Below are 23,224 nucleotides of genomic sequence, written 5' to 3'. Positions count from 1 at the left end.
AGTCCCCTTCAAAATACAGAAATTTTTTAAAGTGCACCACTTTTAACTAGTAGGCTTTGGACCCCTTATCGATGATCTGTCCCTAATAGAATTTGAAAACATATTTTTCCAGCAAGACGAGGCTCCGCCTCAAAACGCTGACGTTATCAGCAAATTTTTGTAGCTAATTTCGGGAATAATTGAATAGCTAACTCGTTGGCCATCGAGGCCGCCAGACTTAGTGCCTATGGATTTTTATCTTTGAGGAAGAATAAATGTTCTTATTTTTAAATTGCCCGTATATTCTAGACAAGAATTAGAAATACTTAGCGGTTATGCGAGGGTATCTTTCACTCCCACTCAGTTAATAAATTCCGCGAAAATCCCATGTCTTGGTTTGCTATTAATTTTTATTGTTATTGATATAGTTTAAATGTGTAGATGTTGTTAAATAGAGTTTAAATTGTTATAAAATTCTGCATCTCTCATTGCAAATATTATTTTCGTTTTAATTCCTGCTCACAGCTAATTTTTTTGCATTAATTAAAACCGGCGCGGCGCCATTCAAAGCCTACTTATCCAAAGTGGACGAATTTTTATAAACTCTATTTTTATTTCGAAGAGGAATCGAACAAAATATCAAGTATTCTATATTTTTGGAAAGGTAATTTTAAATTATTTCCAATGAGTTAAAAATATACAGGGTGTCCCATATAAAAAATCAAACTTTCTGTTAATAAGAAATTTGGGTTTTCGGGTTTTTAGGCCGTCATCGGTTAGAATTGCTTCCTAATGTTTCGCTAGCACCAGTGGCTAGCATCCTCAGAGGTGTGTTTGCTCCGATCGCTTACACTAGACTGATGCTTCCGCGTCGGTGTAGCGCGTATTTAAGCGTCGGCGCGAAGGGGGCGTGGCTTGTTCCGGTGGTGGTTCTTCCGGAACTGGTCTACTTCTCTGTACTGCTACCTTGGTCCTAGATATAGCTGGATGCCAAATTCTGTTTAGGTAGAGAGTTTCTTCCTTCCTGTTGAAATTATTTGAATGTTTGTGAATTTCAACAGCTTCCCTGACCAGACGAGGATGATATGCAGATATTGTGGCAATGACTTGGGTCTCTTCGAACTGGATTTTGTGGTCTCATCTCTTAGAGCATGTTCTGCTACGGCCGACTTGTCTGTTTGCCCTAACCTGCAGCTTCTCTTGTGTTCCGTAGGTCTCGTTTCTACTGAGCGTTTGGTAGTTCCAATATATACGCTACCGCAGGAACAAGGTATACGGTAGATCCCTGCAGAGAATCATGGTACCCTTTTATCTGTGGCTGGTCTCAAGCAGTCCTTTATTTTTCGGGTAGGTTTGTATATTGTTTTGATGTTGTGTTTCCTAAAAACTTTTCCAATCCTATCGGTGACCTGGGAGGAAGGCCTTATTAGCGGTGTTATTCTGTTCATTGACGTCAAGTCTCCTCTGCCTAGGTGCTAGCGCCGCTTTTATTTCTTTCTCATTATATCCATTAGCAAGAAACACTTTATTTAAGTGACTTAGTTCCTCTTATATGTGATCCTTAGCACAAATGCCTCTTGCTCTATTTGCTAATATTCCGATAATCCCCTGTTTTTGGCTTGGATGGTGATTTGACAGTTTGTGCAAGTACCGGTCTGTATGAGTGGGTTTTCGATACACCGTGTGACCCAAATGGTCTCCATTTCTCTTGACAAGCACATCGAGAAAGACCAGTTGGTTGTTTTCTTCGGTTTCCATAGTGAATTTTTTTGCTAGGGCTCTGTGTATTAAAGTGATGAAGGAAGTCATCTAGGCTGTCTCGTCCATGTTTCCAAACAACAAATGTATCGTCCTCATAACGAAACCATACTGCGGGCTTCAGAACTGATGACTCTAGCGCTTTTTCTTCAAATCTTTCCATAAAGAAATTAGCAATTATTGGGCTGCCCATTGCGACACCCTCTGTTTGTTCGTAATAATTGCCGTTACATAAGAAATAGCTACCAGTCAGGCACACTCGGTCGACGCATAAATACGCGCAGTCTAGTGTGAGCAATCGGAGTAAACAAACCTCTGAGGATGCTAGCCACTCGTGCTAGCGAAACGTTAGGAAGCAATTCTAACCGACGACGGCCTAAAAACCCGAAAACCCAAATTTCTTCAAACGATGCGAAAGCCTAAACTACTACATTTCTGTTAATAATAAAATTCTTAAATTATTAATTTTAAAAAAATTATACTTAAACCATTAAATTCTACGTAAAAACGTGCGTTGGAAATGTTATCATAAAAATTCAAAATTTTCCAAAGCAAAAAAGTTACAGCGAATGCACATTTTTGAAAAACACCCAGTAACTCCGAAAAGGTAACAGATATCGATGTGCGGTTCTCATCATCATGTTTTTGATAAAAATTGAACTCCAGACAGCATACTAGTTTTCGTCTATCTCCTATAGAAAAGGGTGTTTAAAAGTGTCCAATTTGACCCACCCAGTGCAATACGCCAAAACATGGGACCAATTTCATTTAAAGGGTATATCTTCGAATGTAATTTTTAACACGTTTGTAGATAAAAACATCCGGTCCGTTAACAAAATAGCAATAAAAAACTAGATTACATTTTAGAAGATGATGTTTTGTAATTTGTTTAGGGGAAGCACTGCTTCCCTTGCTTCCATGTATTGCACGCTGCTGATAGGTAGAATATTTTCCTTCCCTGCAATATTTACGAATGTCCTTTAGATATACAAAAAATTATGTCATATTTGTCAATGAGTACTGACTTCCAGTTGTACTTTTCTCACGAGAAGTTCATTCAATGGCCTACTGACTTGGCGAGACGCTCGCAAAATCGACTCCTACCCACGAGATATCCGATTTCATCCGGCCTTGAACCGGCATGAATGAGCAGTGCGTATCGATATATTTTATACACTTGTCATGCAACAACGGCACGACCGAGTTTCCAAATATTCATTCACACGTCTAATTTTTTTCAAGGTCTGCTTAATATTTCGTTAAACTTCAACCATTCCTCTGATCATTTTTAATAAAATATAATGTAATTTTATCCACTCCTCGCTCAGCGAAAATTACGATAAATTTTCCGATTATTCCGTCTCTCGCCCATTCATTTCCTCTTCGCGATGGTGATTGTTCCGCCGTTTTCGGAAAACTAGAACAAAGGAAACATAACGAAATTATCAGTTTTGAAAGTATTCCAATGGAACAATGCAGTGGAGCGCGCGATGACGAAATTTTTATTAATGCCGACCGTGCCAGCGAGATCTGTAAAATGTTCAGCTGGCATTTGCTTGATTGCTGGGCTTTATAAATTACGATTTTAATAGCTCGAATAAGATATTGCATTGTATGACGTTCGCTATTTTAAATATTTTACAATCTCATTATGGTAATGTTTTAAAAATATTTTTATAAGACATAAAAGAAAATTCTTCAGCATATAAAATGTAAAGAAGAAAACATTCGATCAAAGTATACTAGCAATCATGACCTATGCATGCAAAACGCTGCAAAGGAAGCTGCAAGTCTCATAATAATCGATGGAACAAAATATGCTGGGAATAACAAAGAAAGACTGTAACAAAATACAGTGGATACGACAAAAGACCCAGGTAATAGATGTCATCCATAGAACTGAATCCCTCAAGTGGCAATGGACAGGATACCTGGAAAGAAATACGGGCAATAAATAGCCCACAAAAATTACAGCATGGTACCCACAAAAGGAATAGATCTGGAAGAAGTCCGAACCTAAGATAGGAACAGGATATTTGGAAATTAGCAGGATAACTTGGGCCCGCATAGCCAACAATATACAACAATAATAGGCCGAAATTAACTAAATATATGGCTAAGCTTTTGGGATAAAAAACCGCATACCTGGGTCACGTCATGCGTAACCATAAATACACATTTCTCCAGTTGATTATCGAGGGCAATATCGAGGGCAGAAGAGGTTTGGGACGGAAAAAAATGTCGTGGCTGTGGAACATAAGACAGTGGACAGGCATTAGTAACATACAGACTTTGATCCACACAGCTAGAGATAGGGAAGCCATGGAAAATGTGGTCGCAAACATCCATTAATGGATAAGCAGAGAAAGAAGAAGAAGATTCCTCTGTGTATTCCTTATTTCGTTAAGGCTTCTGTTATTCTCTTAGGATATATCGAGGCAAAAGCCAAAAGACTATGGCTGGTGGAACTTCGTATTCTTTTGCTTAGATAATGCTTTCTTTTAGCTTATCAATTGTGCTGAAACCACTTCTAAAACTTGCTTGTGCTTGTTCAGCGTCTAATGTGTTTTGTATTCTGTTGTTTATTTTTTTTATGTATATCTTGTATGTCTAGATTTACATAGATAGGGCTATTTTCTGAAAAAAAAAATGTAATGTCTTTGAAGAATTCTGATTTATTTTTAAATTATTTTCGTATTCATTAAGTTCATAAAAGTCTTATTCAGTTCTTAATTAGGAGAACTTAAAAAATCCTAGCAAATTTATACACCAGCTGTATAAGGAGAAAACATAATATACCGCAAGACTGGAATAGTGCCAACATAATTCCATGCCAACATAAGGCATCAAAAACTATAGACCAATAAGCCTACTACTAGTAACATAGATAATATTTACAAAAAATCGGTATTTTGTAAATATCTCGAACTGTATGCGTTTTTCGTAAAAATTTGAAGAAAGCAAAATTAAAGAAAATAAAATTTTCTATGAAAAAGGTTATATGAAAATTTTCGATAAAGTCAACCGTGTAGGCACAAAATTCCTGGAAATTTTACAATTTTGCGTAAAGTATGATATACATATAGTCGATTTTCCTAAATCAAATGTCGATTAGTGTTCACTAAAACTAGTTTTAGTTTAGTTTCTTCAATTTTGTCATAAAACAGTGGCGTCTCATTAATTCGCTCATTAATTTATGTATAATTAATTGTCGTGCTGCACAGCATTCATTGCGAACTTACCACCAGGTTCAGCATTGGTCTGGTTGTACCAAAGATGCCGAAGAATGGGGTTGGAAGAAAACAAAAACAGGCATTACTCCAGTCACAACGTTGAAAGATCCAGCTCCAAAATCCCTATTGGCATTTTTATCCTGTAAATGCAAAACCAACAACTATGGTAAAGCCTGCGGATGCAGAAAAGCAGGATTAAAATGTTCAATGATTTGTGCATACTGCAATGGGAAATCCTGTGACAACGTCACTGAAGTGTCACTCGACGAATCCGATGAAGAGGAGTTGGACTTGCCTGTAGATATCCCTCTGGCGGCTGAAGATGAAGAGTTGGATGTATTGAGAGACCACCCTGATGAGCCCTGCACAGCAGACATGATCGACTTTGACATCAATGAGCCAGATCCGTCGGGCTTGTGCAGATAAGTTAAAGTTTTGAATTTATCTAGTTGAGTAGATCTCCACTAGATAAATTCAAAACTTTAACTGAAGAAGATTGAAGACTTTAACTGATTGAAGAAACTAAACTAAAACTAGTTTTAGTGAACCCTAATCGACATTTGATTTCGGAAAATCGACTATACATAGTATATATTTTACGCAAAATTGTAAAATTTCCAGGGATTTTGTGTCTAAACGGTTGACTTTAGCGAAAATATTAATAAAACCTTTTTTATAGGAAATTTTTTTATTTTTTAATTTTGCTCTCTTCTAGTTTTTACAAAAAACGCATAGTTTTCGAGATATTTACAAAATACCGATTTTGGGCGCCACCTTGGCAAGATGGCGGCGCCGGCGGCAAGCCTGGAAATGTGCATTTTATGGATTTTAGTTAGGGACCCCAAATAGCCCTATTAACCTGCTAAGTTGCAAAACTTCCGGACTCTTTTCCAAGCAAAAATCCCCAATGACTGAACTAATAATACTGATGGGAGATTTAGAATTCACAATGTTAGACTAATACATGGCAATCAAGCCCACCAAAAATTGAAGATGCACTATTTAGTTCAAAATTACTTTAGTTACAAGAGATTGTCAAATAAAATTGAATCCATCCGGTATGCCGGTCTGAACTCTTCCTTCAATTTTGAAGTTAAACGACCAATTTGAAAATTTCTACAAATTAGAGTTCGACTTGGCGCGGTAACGAGATAACTACGCCGGAGCTGCTCAAGAATTATAAACGTCATTTCCAATAAGCGTAATTTCGTCTGGGCAAAATTACCGACCTAATTAAATTTTCTAATTAGGATCATCTGCATGCTGCTCTCTCTAGCTAATCTGCATTTTATGGGCCATTTAAACTACTACTGTTACTGGAAATCGATGCGTGGTACGGTGAAAATTGAAAACTGTTAGTTCAGGAGGCCGAAAGTCGTAAAGTTTATGGCAAAGTGTCTGTTTTCCAGATTAAAATCGATCCTATATTGTTAAAAAAAAGTTAACAAAAAGCAAGATACAGGGTGTCAAACTAAGAATAGCTCTCGGCTGTATCTCGGAAAGTATTAGTCACAGGGCTTGCGGAAAAAAGTATTTTTAACTGAAGAGACCATGAGAAACCGCTGGAAATTATTTTCAACTCTGTAGAACGGCCGCTAGAGGGCGTAACTGCTATGGAAAATAACCAAACAGAATTTTTAAGAAATTTTGCGTAGATACGATGTACTTAAAAATAATAGCTTCATAATCTTCAGTAAATTTTGATTTTTTTTTGTACGATTAATTTCCCCTATCTTCTAAAATAAAGTGGTGGGGGAAGGTTAGATCTGTTTTTATTTAAATGTTATTAACTCCGGACTGGATGATCGGAATCCTACAAATGATAGCTCGTTTAAAAAAGAGTTTCTTACTCTATGTTATACCACAAAAAAAATATGCTTTTGAACGTAGACGCTAGGGGGCGCTGTCTTACAATTTAACAAAAATTACGCGTTTTTCCAAAAAATATAAATGCATGAATATAAATATATGAACTTTTAGCTGATAATAAAGAGTAATAAAAGCTTAAAAAACCGCATCTTGATATCTTTTTTCAAACCAAAGTTTGAGCTAAATTAGCTAGATTAAAATAAATACGAAAAAAATAAGCCCTTAATTACCTTATTTTTCTAACACGCTATCATTAGCCTTCTTGATTATGACCATTCTAATAAAAAATAAGATAAAAAAGATTATTTCATTCAAAAAATCAACAATGTACCAGAATACCATAATACTAGGTGTATTAATATCTAATAATGAAGATATCAATGACAGTGAACAAGAAACGACGCCTCAGTGAATTCATGGTAGGCTTTGGAAAAAAGTTGCTTTTAAAGGGATAGTTTAAACATCAAAATATTATTATATCAACATTTTGATATTCTCAGCAGCGTTTTTTTATCTTTGGTTGCTTTTCTAAATATGCCTTTCTTCAAAAAATAAAAAAAGCTGCTAGCTAATACAATATAATCAAATTGTTGATCTAATAACAGTTTGATGTTTACATACATACTGGCCATTACTTGCTGACGAGTATTTGACACGCATCGGAAGATGGTTACGCAAGGCGTTTTCTTTCATAAGCTTTTCTGTGAGTGAAAAGCCCGATACGTTATGTTAGCTGCCTACCGCACTCCGGACATTCAAAAATCTCATTACTTTGTTGCCTTTTTACCTTTTGGTTGTCGCTCTTCACTGAATTTACAATTAATTCTTCTCCACTATGAGTTCTATTATGAGCTACTTCTTCGCACTCATTCTACATATTAATTTCCAAGTTTTCGTGGAAAATGTCCTTTGACGTTTGTGCTATTACGCCAAAAGCAACTTCTTTCCAAAGCCTACCATGACTTCATCGAGGCATCGTTTCTTATTCGCTGTCATTGATATCTTAATTATTAGATATTAATACATCTGTTATTATGGTAATCTTTTATATTGTCGATTTTAGAATAAACTAATCGTTTCTATCTTACTTTTTATTTTTTATTAGAATAGTCATAATCAAGACGGCTACTGTAATCATGTTATAAAAATAAGGTAATTAAGGGCTTATTGTTTAGTGTTTATTATAATTTTGCTAATGTCTTCGGCTTGAAAGAGAATATCAAGATGTGGTTTTCGCTGACTTTTTAAGCATTTATTACTCCTTATTATCAGCTAAAAGTACATATACTATCGCATTTATATTTTTTGGAAAAAGGCGCAACGTTTGTTAAATTGTAAGACAGCGCCCCCTAGCGTCTACATTCAAAAGTTTTGAATGTAGGCGCTAGTTTTTCTAATATTTAATAAACCACTAAATCGTGCTGAAAAAAGCGATTTTGTATAGATTAAAAGTTACTTCGCCAATTACGTTTAATTTCTAATCTTGTTTGGGATACCCGAAAGAAAATAAGCATTAACTATGTAGGAACGTATTCCTTTTCCATGTTGATCAACTAGAGTTGTATTAAAAAAGTGTAATTCCTAATATTAAAAAACATATCGATTTCACAAGTAAGAATGTCAAAATTTGTATATTTTTAGGTAGATAAAGAAAAGCAAAAGTGGTGCCCGCTGGCGTAGAGGTACAGCTCTCGTCTACCTATCTAAAGGTTGTTGGGTTTGAATCCTACACCCGGCATTTCATCAGCCGATTATTTTTATTAAAATAAAAATAGTTTGGGTACCTAGGTCGACTCAGCTTTAAATGAGTACTTGAGATTCACAATCCTGAGGTAATAATACGCGGTTGAAGCGGCCGTAGTGCTAGCCACATTACCTTCCTTGTATACCGAACGGCTCTAGTATGGCAAGCTGTACCTTGCTACTCCCAAGGCGTTAAACGCTATATACGGGAGCTATCATTATTTAAGAAAAGCAAAAAAATTAACGTATTAAATGAATTGACATTTTGTTTTTGACAAATTTGCTGAATTTTTTTGATCGATAATTTCATTTAGCATCGGTATCAGTAACTAATCCTAAAATTCTTTAACTATTTTTTCAAACTATTTCAATGATTGTCTCCGTATAACAAAAGAAAAATGCAAAAATATTTTTATTATTCTCTCTGATTAATATGAATTACATTACAAATTTATTAAGAAATACACTCACCCCAATAAATATTTCCCTACTTATTCTTCTAAAATGATTGTTGAGCGTCCAGTAGATAAACGGGTACCAGAAACTATTGCTTAAGGCCAACCACGTGGCTAAAAAGTCAAGGGAAGGTGGTGCTCGCGAACCCGTACACGCGGCTACCACTTCCTGTATCGTCCAGGGAGTTACCAAGACTATGAAACCCAACGACATGGCTGCCATCGTTCTGGAGCAGACGGTACTGAGCTTTCGTTCTTGATTGATTAACTGTAACAAAAATAAGCATAAATTATTATTATAATATTATCTTATTATCTAACTGAACTTCCTTCAATTTTATTTTAGTTTTAATTTTATTATATTAATAATGGTCATATAGTGAAGATTGGATTACAAGTTGTACATAGCCTCATAATCAACTAAAACGTTGAAGAATCTGTAATCTGTAAGATACGGAATAAACAGGATAAAAGAAAATAAAAATTCAATACAAAATAAATTTATATGATAATCTTTTATACACAGTTATTAAAACCAATGGCTATATGACATCTAACATTGGAGATATATTGTTAAAATCCATCTAAATGTGATGCAGACATTTCAAAATATGTTGCTATGAACCGCCATTTGGTCCTCCTTGATATATTTCCAGCAACAAATTCCATGAGGGTTTAGAGTAACTTTAGCAACATGTGAATACTAAGACACTACTTCTCGATATCAGTTCTACCATCAAATGACAAATGAAGGCAGACAGAAAAGAATGGAATTTAGTGATCTAGTGTGGTATACAATAAATTATACACCACACTGAGATAACAAAATAAATATCATATATTTTAAAATTATGAAAAATCAATATCGGAGAGCTTTTAAATAATATCTGAAAATTTAAACACACGTAGTCTTTAATTAAAAATCGTAATTAAAAATTATGATCACACTGCTTATTGACTATCTATCTTGACCGGATTTTTTTGGCTAACTTTTAACACAGAGAAAAAAATATGCGAATAAAAATTGTGTTTGCACTATATGCGCATATTTGAAGTGAAACTTCTTATCAACATCTATTCTACTTACAGTGCCATACTATATACAGAGCGTCGGCTATCTCTCGAATGTACCTGTGATGTGTGTCATCAGTGTTTCACAAGTACACGGGACCTACAGTTTATCGCCGAATCCGAACGGCTCTATTCGAGTGGCTGTACAAGGCAAATATACTCAAGATGGTTTGCCATTGCCTTCCTTAAGGTAGCGGCTTGCTGGTCGCTCTATTTAGATAAATAAACATTTTTATTTAAATAAATAAAGCGACCGTTTCGATCCTCAGCCAGTACCATCCCATCTCTTCGATAAATCCGTTTTTATGTAATCAATAGATTTGAAACAGCTTTAAAAAATATATGTATATGTATAATAATACCCCAATCAAGACAATCCAATACGAAACTTTCAATAATACAACATAACATTAACAAAAATTGGCGCCGGGAGGTCCGTATAGCCGCCCATACTAAAATATGTTAATAAAAAGTTGGTAGGCAGTTCTTTTAGTTTCAAAGTAAAGGAATTTTTCCAATTTTTTTATCTCAAAAACTGCGACTTTGACTGATTTTGATGTTTTTACAAATTTTGTTGCAAATATTATTCCTAATCTTAAATTGAAAACCGCGTTTCGCTAGCTATTGTAATTTTGGAGTTACGATTTTTTAAAATTTTTAACCCCCTCCCATACCACATACCAAACCCCCCCAAAAAAAAACTAATGACCAGATTCTCGGGTGCCACAGTATTTTTGTGCCAAATTTGGTTAAAATCGGTTTAGCAGTTTTTGAGTTATCGTGTTACAGACTGACAGACAGACAGTCAGACACCATGAAAATATTTTGTATTTAGGTCATTTATGACCCAAATAACTCATTTTGAGTGAAATTAAAAAAAACTTTTTTTTTGCCGATCTTAATAGCCTATCATACCTGTTTCTAAAAATCAGAAAAAAAATGATTAACTAATAAATTCTAAAGAAATTTTTTTATCTTCTTTGTCTTTTAATAACTGTTATAAATTTAACTAATATTTTCAAATAGTTTTGGTTATGCGCATATAAATTTTCTCTAAGAGCAACAAAAATGGGTGGTTGAAAATTGAATAATTTCAAAGTTTATTAGTCACTTAAAATTATTTAGGGCTGAAAGTAGCTGCAATAATTTCAGTATTAAAATTTTATTAAACGTTAAAACTTTCTAGTAGTTAAATCGTTATTAAACGTTAAATCTTTCTACAAATAAAAAAGTATTTAAAATGTTCATACGGAATAGAATTTACTAATAAAGATTATTTTTTTAGAAATGAATATTTTTATCTTTTCTCAAATATTTACCGAGAGTATAAAATCCAAACAAAAATATTTAACAAAATTAAGCAAGTCATTAATAATAATTAAAACTTATAGATAATTAAATAATTTAACACCTTCCAACTGTTTGCTTATACGTTGTAAATTGAATTTAAGCGACAAGATAAATGATTTGCTTTTCTTTGGTGCATCTGCAGTAAATCGCGTGGTAATAGTATTGGGGAATATGGCTTGCAGATAAGTAAATTGAACAATTTAGCGTGAAAGCTATATTTTCCTGTAAATTACTGGCTGATGCTCGCATACTAATCCCCTTAACAAGAGGGATAGCACTATAAACCTTATAGGTTTGCTAAATTGGCCGCAAAATTTCTCACCTATTATACTGCACAGCATCTGCGGCATTTTGTGCAAATAACGCTATCTGTATAAAATCTTTTAAACTAGGTTTATATTTAGGCATGCACTTTATTTTATAGAATATTATATAAAGTATATGCATAAAATTTATTCTTAGATACAAATTATACATAATTTACATTTTTTTCGATACTTTAACATAGCTTTGTATATTATGTTGTAGCGTTTTTTAAAACAACTACCACTGCGAACGGCAGCTTTTCATCGGAGAGCAGTCGTGGATAAGGTATTTCACTAGAGAGAAAATTAATCAATAATAATAAACAAAAGATATCTAGATATTGGGCGCCAGGCATGTACAGAGAAAGAAAACACAATTGTATAATACTTAAAACTAATGACTATATTTATTCGTTACGAATTCTGATGGTGAATATCATTGTACAATTTTAATAATTATTATAGTGGTTACCTGTTGAATAAAACTATATATGTAAATAATATTAAATACGTTCTATGTAAAGACTATAAGGAAAATACAATGCGTGTAATATTAGAGAAAATATAAGAAAAGTAGCATTACTTTATTTAAATTGTTAAATTTATACGGTGTTCAATCAGATGTGTTGCAACCTGTAGATTCTAGAATCTATCTCGTCATTCATCTATTAGTATAGCGTAATAATGATGTCTATAGAAAGTAATACCATTACAATGCGTGATACTATGAAATCTAAAATCTAAATCACACTTTTACTACTGCATTGACATAAATATTCTTAATAATCTAACCACTAAATATAGTCTGTACGCTATAGTTTAAATGTACGTTACTGTTTAAGACTGAAAACATTTTAGGTGTTAAATGCAATACTAGAACTTAAAATTACACTTAGCTGTTCTTTAATGTAACCCTGCTTCAACCAGTAGCAGCGCGAGGAGGTCTTGCATCTCTGCACTGTCTGTCGGCGATCCAGGCTTAGAAATGGGGGGTGAAGCAGCACGGGGCTCAAGCCACACCCACGCTGGGGCACTCTATGCGAAGACAAATCAATCCTACAGGGGACACTTGTCCATGGGACATCCGTCCATAAGACAGTGGCACAAGGGAATACTAGGACCTTGGATAATGCCTGTACCTTGTAAATAGTCCGTCCGTAAGACCCTAAGAACATGAAACCCATGTTTAAAATCAAACACCGTCTAATAAACAAAATGAACCTACCTCGAAGTACTTCGAGGGCTCAATAAATAATAAATAATCTGTCCTTTCTTCCAAATGACATTCTGGAGGCCAAAAGCAAAGGGACGCCAACGTGCCAGCCAAATACAAATACAAGTTGGGCCATCCGTAACTCTACCCTAAAAATATTCGCTAATAATAACGAATCTAAAGGAAAATAACTCAGCTTTACCTGTAGCTTCAAAATGGCAGCTGATTCAGATAATACAGCCAGATTTAAATGACCACCATTTCTCAACACTGGGACTAATGGCGTCTAAGAGGCCGAACGGTCCAACCAAAAGTGAAGTTAGATCACAGAGAATTGACAGAAGCGATGTTGACAGCGCGCGCTCCCACAGAGCGATACCATAAATCCTTACAACCGTAGTTACTGACTAGGCTTATAGCTGGGAACGTAAAAATTGCGCGTCAAATAAGCTATCCGGCTTGAACGAGAGGGAATCCGGTGATGATAGGCCAGACATCATATATCATATGTAAAAAAGACATGTAACGAACTAAAAACGTTACAATGTTGTTGTTATATTATTCTAGTTAATAACTCAAAAGTGGAAATAGTAGAAATATACATACATTTAGGACAACTAATACACAGCTCGGGATCTCTACTACTAGAAATCAACCAAAGAATTAGGTTAGCATGGAGTACTTATGGAAGAAACTCAATCATATTCAAATATAGAATGCCACTCTATCTGAAGAAGAAAACATTCCACCAATGTGTACCACCAGTCATGACCTATGCATGCGAAACCTGGACTCTTAAAACGGACATTATAAGAAAACTGCAGGTCGTACAAAACTCAATGGAACGAAATATGTTGGGAATAACCAAAAAAAAACCGTAAAATAAAGTGGATACGACAAAAGATCCAAGTAATAACTGTCATCCACAGAATCAAATCCCTCAAGTGGCAATGTGCAGGACGACACCTGGCAAGAAGGACGGACTACAGATGTACCACATAAATTACAGCATGTTATCCACGAGGAACTGAGAAGCATAGAGGAAGACCAAACCTGAGATGGGACCATGATATTAGGAAATTAGCAGAGATAACTTGGACCCGCATAGCCAACAATAGACAAAAATGGGCTCAACTACAAAAGTAGTATCTAAACATGTGAAGGGGGCTACACCATATGTAGCTACATCGTACTTGGACATGGTTAAATAAGCTGAGAATGATGATGATGATATGTAGTTGATTATGGATCTTAGGACATTTTACAAATAAAATATAACAAACCGATTTTTTGCACTTAAAAACATTATTTACTTCAAGTCTTCAATTAAATAAATAAATGCCTTTATTGTCAAAAAAGTTTACAATTTGTAGACACAGGTAAAGTAAACAAACAAAGTAAGCAAACAAACAAAAGAGAATACAAAACATTATACAAATAACATTGCCAGTCTTATTGTTTAAAGTAAACATTTATAAATGTTTACAATGTCAAAGAACAAAAAAATTAAAATAAGATTCAAAAATATTTAGTAAGTTTATACTAAATATCAATGACCTCTAGATAATGTCATTGGTAAATATAGTAATAGCAAACATTAGACCAGTGTTTACAAGATCAAATTCGATTATCAAAATATAAGTCATTTACGGCGTAGAAAGCCTTGTCTAGTAAATAAGATTTCAATGCTTTGCGAAATGAAGAAAATGATGTTATGGATTTGATTTCAAATAGCAGGTGATCGTGCATTTTTTTCGAGTTGTATAATGTTGAACTTTTAACTAACTCTGAGCGTAAGGTGGGTAGATAAAGATCTTGCTCCACGTTCCTAAATGGATAAGTGTGAGATGGCCTTTATTGAAAAGCTGATACATGCTTACGCGTTAGGAAAACGGATTCAAATATAAATAAGAAAGAAAGAGTTAATATGTTTAATTTTTTAAAAAGTCCTGGCAATGAGTTCTGCTGTTTAGTACCAGTGAATATCGAACAGCTCTCTTCTGGAGCTTGAATATGCGGTCAAATTGAGTCGCACAACACGTACCCCAGAATGGAAGGGCAACTGTCCTTTTGGATTTTTTGACAAGAATCGCGCACTTAAATTCAGTCATTGATGTTATATTGAATATGTATAATTGCATAATTGATGTTATATTAAAAATGTAAACACTGTTTAGTGATTTGGTTTGCTTTTATTGTAGACCATTTTTATCTTGTCTATTTCAAAAATAAAGTGGTAGGAAGATGTTACAGAATTTTACCTTAGAACGTTTATATTTGATTTATATCATGTCTATTTTGTATGAACCGATGTTAGTTAACTTGTGTTTGAACTTATTAAATGGTGTAAACTAACTGCTCTACAGAATAATGATTTTCTCAATAAAATCAAACAGTATGCTATGATTTTTATATCGTAATTTATTTTGTAGTAGTGGAGCCTTGAATATTGATAAAATTTTGACAAAAAAAGATGACAAAAAATATTTTTTTTCATCATTGTCCTACTTGAAATGTAAATGCTCATAAAATATTGCTAAAATAATGCTAAAATAATATTACCCACAATTTTCTTGTTATACTAACGAAAAATGTTATGCATAGAAAAAAAAAATATTTCGTAATTATCACTCTGAATGAGTTTAAATTATATCAAAACCTTATTAGTCAAATGAAGGAAATGGATCAAGTAATACTGAATATTTATGTTATTTTTTCCACAAAATTGAGAAAGGGCTCAAATCGACTTAAACAGTAAACACCCTTCTTTCTACCTATGTATAAATGTAAATTACCCCAAGCTGATGTTAATTCCTTAAACGGTGAAAAACACGAACGAAAATCCAATGGCTCAATCTTGTACGTTTCCCACACATTCTAACAGAAGATTGCTCGACCATGTTGCCGCTACTAACTATTTGTGGTTAAATTTCATATTTGCTTAACAAAAATCGTCGTAGGTATCACGAAGTGGCGTAACTCATATTTTTGATATTTCTCAGTAGAGCGGTTTAAAGTTTTCTACGACTTTTGTTTCAATATCAACCAAAATATATTTTAGCCACAGTGTTTCTTTGACAAATAAGAACCGATCACCTGAAAGTGTCAAAAAAATGACTTAAACCACTTCGTGATATCTACGACGAAATATCGTTTTGTAAAATTTTGAAATTTCCTTAAAAATTAATTTTAAGCGCTTCATATATTTATGGTCTTTAGTCCTTTTGTAGTAAGTTAAAACTAGAATATATACACGCATAAAAACGATCATAGCGTATTTTTTGAAGCTGAAAACTACGTTTACATATAAAATAATAAAATCAGCAAACTATAGCTAATTCATTCCAAGAGTCAGGAATTAACCTTAGACTTTGAAGTACTCAGATCAAGTAAAAAACAAATTTATATTACATAATTATGTGCTGTGTTTATTCATAAAATCAACTAATTGAAGTATTCGTAAAAGTCATAGATAAGCTAACACTAGTTTCAAAACTAGCCAAGTATCCATTTTAGCCGTATGGTACGGCTAAAATTATACAGAAAAGACCAGGCTACTAGTAACATAGCAAGTTGCCGGACGAATTTACGTTTACCCGATTTGCGTTCGTTCTCGAGATTCACTACCGGCTAGTCGGCTGGTCAGGCAGTACGTGCTTGTGGACGGGTCGGTCGTGACAGACTTGGAACTCCTACGACGCGAGGAGTGCCGAGTATTTATTATTTTCATTTTAAGTGTAAAGTTAAGTAAATAAAAATACTTAAATATTTATTATTTGAGTGTGTTTACAAGCGAAAACTAAAAATAAATAAATTCTCTAAACCCCAAAAAACTAATTACTCTAAATAAAAAAAGTTATAACAAGTGTTCACAAAGACCACCTTCTTGTGCTAGACAGAAGCCTAGGCGGTCGTAAAATCCCCGTCTGACATTGGCTAACATATTAGGGCTAATAGTTTGGAAAGCCTCTCATATTTTTACTTGAGGCTCATCCAGATTATTAGCCCTATTATGGACCATACACTTTGGATTTTACATAACCCCATAAAAAGAAATCATTGGGAGACAGATCTGGTGATCTAGCGGGCCACAAAATAGTTCCATATCCACTAATTAAACGGTTGGGAAAAGTATAGTTCAAATATTCTTGAACAATACGGGCATTGTGGGCAGGGCAAAACCTCAGCAATTTGATTACTTGCAAACGTGGAATTTTGATCCGCGGTAGCACAAATGAACACTTGCTTTAACTGTTGTTCTTTATTAATCAACACATCAGGCTTTTTGTGTTTTTGTGGGGACAAGCACCCATGTGTTTCAAAATTATTATTAATCACTCCTGAGGTAAGTAAAGATGGAATTGGCCTGTTTACAAAAGTTTGTGGAAAAATTGTTTGTATATCCCGATAAGACCTATTTTGGAAATACCATTTTACAATTTGAATTTTCTCACGAACTTCGTAAACATCCATTATTTTACTTAAAAAATAAATTTTACACGAGAACTGTCGCGAGAATCTATGTATTCGTTTTGGCTATTAAAACACGAATAAATACAAATTCTGAAACATTCTTATCACATAATATCGACCTTTTTTTTATTTTATCGCATTTTTTCGCCTGCTTTTTATCCGGCGGACGGGTATACGCTAATTCGTCCGGTTTTGTCTTTGTTACTACTACGGTGGTCCGGTCTGTATAGGCTATATAATTTTTGTTACAAATTTAAAAACCTTAGCAGCTGTTAAAATTTACCATGTAGGGCACCATCCCTTTTTAATAAAAAAAATGTTTTTATTCATGTTAAATAAATCTCGTTTTATTGATGTTTTTCCAACTTAACTAATACAATACAATATAAGACATCATTTTTTATCTAAATATTTTTTAGAAATTTGATTGCTTTTGAGTACCTTTTCTGGCATCTGACAACGCTGTAATTACACCCAGGCTGATATTGCAAAGCTCTGGAATTATTTTCTCCTTCATGAATAACTGTCTACAGAAACATACGAAGAAGAAGAGAAATTTGGAGTTTTGCTATTATTTTTAGACTATATTGATTGAATATGTATTAGATTTGTTTTTGCTTTTTAACTTGGATTTATTTCCTCTTCCAGCAAACTGGATTACGTAGTAGCGGCGACACTAAAATTCTGAAAATAATTTAGATAGTAGAGCGGGTGCCTTTATGTAAAGATCCAAATTTTCAAAAAATCACCGGTGATAAATAACTTACCATTGCAGTCATTCACTCTTTGTATTATTCTAAGTTTTACTTAATTAGTATTATGAATATTTTTCCTATTTTGCATTAATTATTTCATATTACCGACCATTTCTTTTTCTAAAATAAAATTTCAAAGTTTATTCATTAATTAAATATTCTTCTGTCAGTTTTTAGCTATGTCTCTCAGTTCTAGAATTATAATGAGAGATACATAATTCTTTCAAATGATCATAAAAAGTTTTGACGAGTGCCTCATTTTCTTTTCAAAACTCCATAGTTAAAAGTTCTGTATATAATTAAAATTAATAAAACCTTTATATTAATTCTTTTTTGATATTTTAGTAAGTTGTTTTAGTAGAACTGACATATATTTAGCTTTTGTATAAAAGAAGAGTATAAAAATATTATAATTAAATGAAACTTAGCTTTTGTAGGCACGTCTCAGAACATAATTAATTTCTTTATGGTATACAGGGTGCTACAAATTCGAGGTACGAGCATTGGTATCTCGGTAACCGGAATAGATACGAACATCTTTAAATTGGGGCAAAGTTGCCGCTTTGGGATGTTCACTAAGATACCATCAAAAAAGTTTTAAAAATTAATTTTATTTTTTCCTGTCGTTACTTTTAAGAAAATTAAAAAACTAATTGCATTTTCTCATAGCCACTTTATGAGGGCTATCTGACGGTTTTTTTAGATTTTCAAATTAGCTGAGAATTTGTGAGATACAGAGGCCAAATTAATTTTTTTAAATACGAACCTGCATTTTTTATTTCATATTTGGAAGAACTCGGTCTCCTGAGTACAATTATATGCCACACTTAATATTTTTTGTTTGTTTTAGACATTTGAACACAATTTATTTAAACTAATTTCAAGTCCGGCTCTGTTTTTTTTAAATATTTAATCTATTCATCCTTACAATATCGATAAACTTTCAAACTTAAAAATGACGTGGGGTATAACATTGAATATTGAAAATCAAATGCAATAAAATAATAAAAATAATATACAAATGAATACATTACACGTCATTTGTAAAAGTGAAATCAATACATCTCAACACGAGGGGTAAACCGCAGAGGAATTATGGTGTACACTATGAAGGAATTCTACAGGAATTCCAAGGAATTACGAGGAATTCCAAGGAATTCCATAGGAATTACTAGGAATTCCAATTATTTCCGTAAGAATTCCAATGAATTCCAAGGAATTCCTTAGAAATTTAGAGGAATTCCACAGGAATTAAGAGGAATTACAAGCAACTTTATAAAAAATTAACGAACATTAGTAAACCATGAATACTATAATAGGTAGTACTAAATTTAAAGAAAAACGTTTTGCAGGCGATTTTTACTATCCGTTTTTCGTTTTTTTTTTCTTTTTCGTTTTTTTTTTATGAATATTACGCATATTATTAGATCGCACACTGAGATTTCAAATTCACAATAAAACAAATAAAAATAATAACTTTAAATTGCTGACCTGGATATAATTTATTTGAATCTTCCAATTGGCCCGATTTTCCTTATTCAATGATAATTAGCGCTGATCAATATGTATATTACGATGAATATAATTAGATTAAATAATTAAAAAAAACAGGGTCGGACTTGAAATTATTTTAAATAATAATTATATAGTTTTTTGTTGTTAAGGTACCAAAAACCAAAAAAAAAGTAGCATATCATTGTACTCAGGAGACCGAGTTCTTTCAAAACCGAAAATAAAAAATGCAGGTCCGTATTTAAAAAAAATAAGTTGGCCTCTGTATCTCACAAATTATCAGCTAATTTGAAAATCTAAAAATACTATCAGATAGCCCTAATAAAGTGGCTATGAGAATGTGCACAATTAGTTTTTTGATTTTCTTTAAAGTAACGACAGGAAAAAATAAAATTGATTTTCAAAAAAATCCGTTTTTTCCAAAAAACTCAGCAATCCTTGAAATTTTTAAAACTTTTTTGATGGCGTCTGGGTGAACATCACAAAGCGCAACTTTGCCCCAATTTAATCATGTTCGTATCTATTACGGTTACCGAGATACTAATGCTCGTACCTCGAATTTGTAGCACCCTGTATATAACAGGAACGCTTGCTACAAAAAGTTTGAAATCACTCCAAGAACGCCAAAAGGAGTAAATTTTAAGCAATGTAAGCATCAATTCAGATGCTTACAAGGTACATGAAAAACAAAATAATTACAAAAAGCTTCTATAATGGCAAACATCATCACCTAGGAGATAGGGGAGCCTTTTAAAATATAATGTCCCTACCCCAAACATAACTATAAAAAAAACATTTTAAAATCATAATTAGGAAGAATAAACCTAAAACATAACTAAAAAAAAACTGGTATTATTAAAATATAATAATTAGAAACATAGTTGTCATGTGGCATTATAAAGCATTTCCATTAAATACAACTGGTTTATAGATTTGTTTAGGGATTATTCTCCACCAACAAAACGAATTACTATTTAAGTAGCATCGACATAGCCGGTAATTGCGCAGCCAATTTTAAAACTTTAATGTCCAATTGAGCGGCCAATTCGAAGCCAATTCAACAAAATTGAGTATGAATTAAACAATTGGTTTTCGAATAGTCGCACCGCAATAAACAATTTGTCCTAAAATTACTAGCTACACCGCTACCTTAAAGCCAATAAGGCATAACGATATGCTATTTTACGTCGTGTTGCTATGGTTAGGCATGTTTTCAGAGAATGAAACTGTGGTTTAAAAATTACGGCTTTTAATAATTGAGTGAATAATACATAACATAACTCTTTTTTAAATGAGCTGGTATACATAGTGGTAGAAGTAAAATCATAATGAAACTAAAAGAATTTCGGACTTCCATTTTCTGTATTTATTTTGATTTACACAAGGTTTATGTCAGAAGGATCACTGACCGTTATCAAATGTAAACTATACTAATTCCTAAAACTAATGGGCTTTTATACTGAGGTAAAAAACTACCGGTCAAAATGTGAGGTGTAGTCAACTATAAGGGTGACCACTTGCCTGCATTGGAGCGTTTTGTCAGTGGTTATCATATCGTAGATATTTCGGTACTAGGATTGCTAAAGATATTATTGTTCGCTATAAAAACTGCTTCCAATGAGATTCCCTGTGGACAATTCAAGCTTCCGACCACTTTATATTGTGCTGTGTTGACCAAACATTGTCCGCAGTACCTGACTTTAAGCTGGATTTATAAACTCGGGAGTTGAGGTTCAGTTGAGGTTCAGTTGCCGTTCAAAATGTTCAACGCTATGAAATGAACGCGCGCATTTATAAAGTCAGTTGGTCGAAAAGTTGGCAGTTCCTTTTACGTTCAGCGGAGTTCAAAGATGGTCAATGTTTATGTCGGTAGTTGCGGGCAGTTGGCGACCGCTGGCGACGTTCGGCGACAGCCAATGAATAAGCGCCTGTCGATCACGTGAAGCACAGTACGCCGATGCATTGGAAAATGACCCTTATTGTTGTTTCATTATTTCTGTTAATGTGATGTTTATATTTTGCATAATCGTGGATTACTATGTTTGAACTTTGACAAATACCAGAAGTATTTTCAAATCGAAAGAAAAACGTTCGAAATTTTCACAATTCCAAACCTAACCTACAACCAAAACTGACAGTTTATAAATGCAAAAATATTGAACCTCAACTGCCGCGAACATCCAACTGCAACTGAACCTCAACTGAAGGCCAACTTCCGAGTTTATAAATCCAGCTTTATTGTTTCAACTTTCTATACATGTTTTCTGTGCTCGCCAAGGCGTACATTTAGACGACGTTTAATCTCTCCAATATACGACTCACCGCATTCACAAGGTACCTGGTAGATGCTCTCTTTCTCTTGTTTCAATGATTCCGGTCTTCTATTTGTTAGGATTCTCTTAGAGTCGATCCAGTTTATTTAAAGATAATGTTATACATGTTTATTTTAATATTAGACTTTTTGGCTATTCACTTTCCCTCTCACTCTAAATCAGTTTATAGTGTTCTTTGCCGTCTTCTGATTTCCAGTCTCCATTGGTCTCTGTCTGTCAAGAGGCTTTTTTCTACTCCTCTTGTTCTGATGTCCCCGTCTATTCCTGCTCTTCCAACTATGTCCAATTGAGTAATTTCTTTGGGATTCTGCTCTCTTTCATTCTTTGTACGTGCCCGTAGCACCTGTGTGTGTTTTTTTTGAGGTCTTTTGTTATTCTGTGTTTAACGTCCATGTGTTTAACGCCCATGATGTGTGACGCCCAAACTGAACTCTCTCATTTCTTACTCTATCCAGTTTCGATATCCCGGCCGCGGGCCTCTAAAAGTCCATTTTTGAAGCTTCGAGTGACTTAAAGCTTTATTCTTTTAAGGGCCCATAACTTCACTACCATAACTAATGATGCTAGCGAGACAATAACAAATAGTTTTATCCACCTAACAAATAGTTTTATCCACGACTCGTCTATAATTTAATTATTATACATGAGTTTATGAAATAATAATAATATCCACTATTTACTACTGAATAATGGTTTCATTATTCACCGCTTCCACCGATATCTCAATCCAAACTCCAAACAAGAGCTGCGCTCGATCCAAACCGACTTGGAATGCGATTGTACGCACAAAATAAAGAAAATTTCAATGTTTTGTTAACATGTAACTTACTCGTTATACTCGTTCAATATTTTTTGATATTAAAAATAAAATTTATATTAATATTACCTAATTTTTTTTTATTGTCCTGGATAAAGTACAGTATTCTACTCGCATATAATGGCTGTTATTGATGATTGGATGATTTATGATCATAAACTTCATCCGCGTGAATAACAGCCACCATTATATGCTCGTTGAATAATATACTATTATATGCGTAAAATAAAAAAATTAATAAACAATTATAATATCAATATTAATGATAAACACGTGGACTGCTCACAAATAAAGGTCGTGTTACCACGTAAAGGCCGTCTCGCTAGCTTGTGTGTCACGGCCTTGAATTTTTACTCCC

General features: G+C 33.7%; 1 protein-coding gene across 1 annotated transcript in view; it reads right to left on the bottom strand.

The window, feature by feature from the left end:
• LOC115879196 overlaps window positions 1-23,224 on the bottom strand; it is a 240,595-nt gene that overhangs the window by 6,000 nt on the left and 211,371 nt on the right. Inside the window, exon 8 of the mRNA XM_030895887.1 lies at window positions 9,054-9,305. Within this exon, the coding sequence (XP_030751747.1) occupies window positions 9,054-9,305 (252 nt within the window). The remainder of the gene's footprint in view (window positions 1-9,053; window positions 9,306-23,224) is intronic.

Source organism: Sitophilus oryzae, unplaced genomic scaffold (assembly GCF_002938485.1).
Source record: "Sitophilus oryzae breed Bouriz unplaced genomic scaffold, Soryzae_2.0 scaffold_1576_pilon_pilon, whole genome shotgun sequence".
Classification (NCBI taxonomy): Eukaryota; Metazoa; Arthropoda; class Insecta; order Coleoptera; family Curculionidae; genus Sitophilus; species Sitophilus oryzae.
The sequence above is the reverse complement of the archived record's forward strand: the minus strand, read 5'-3'. Positions and strand labels throughout refer to the sequence as shown.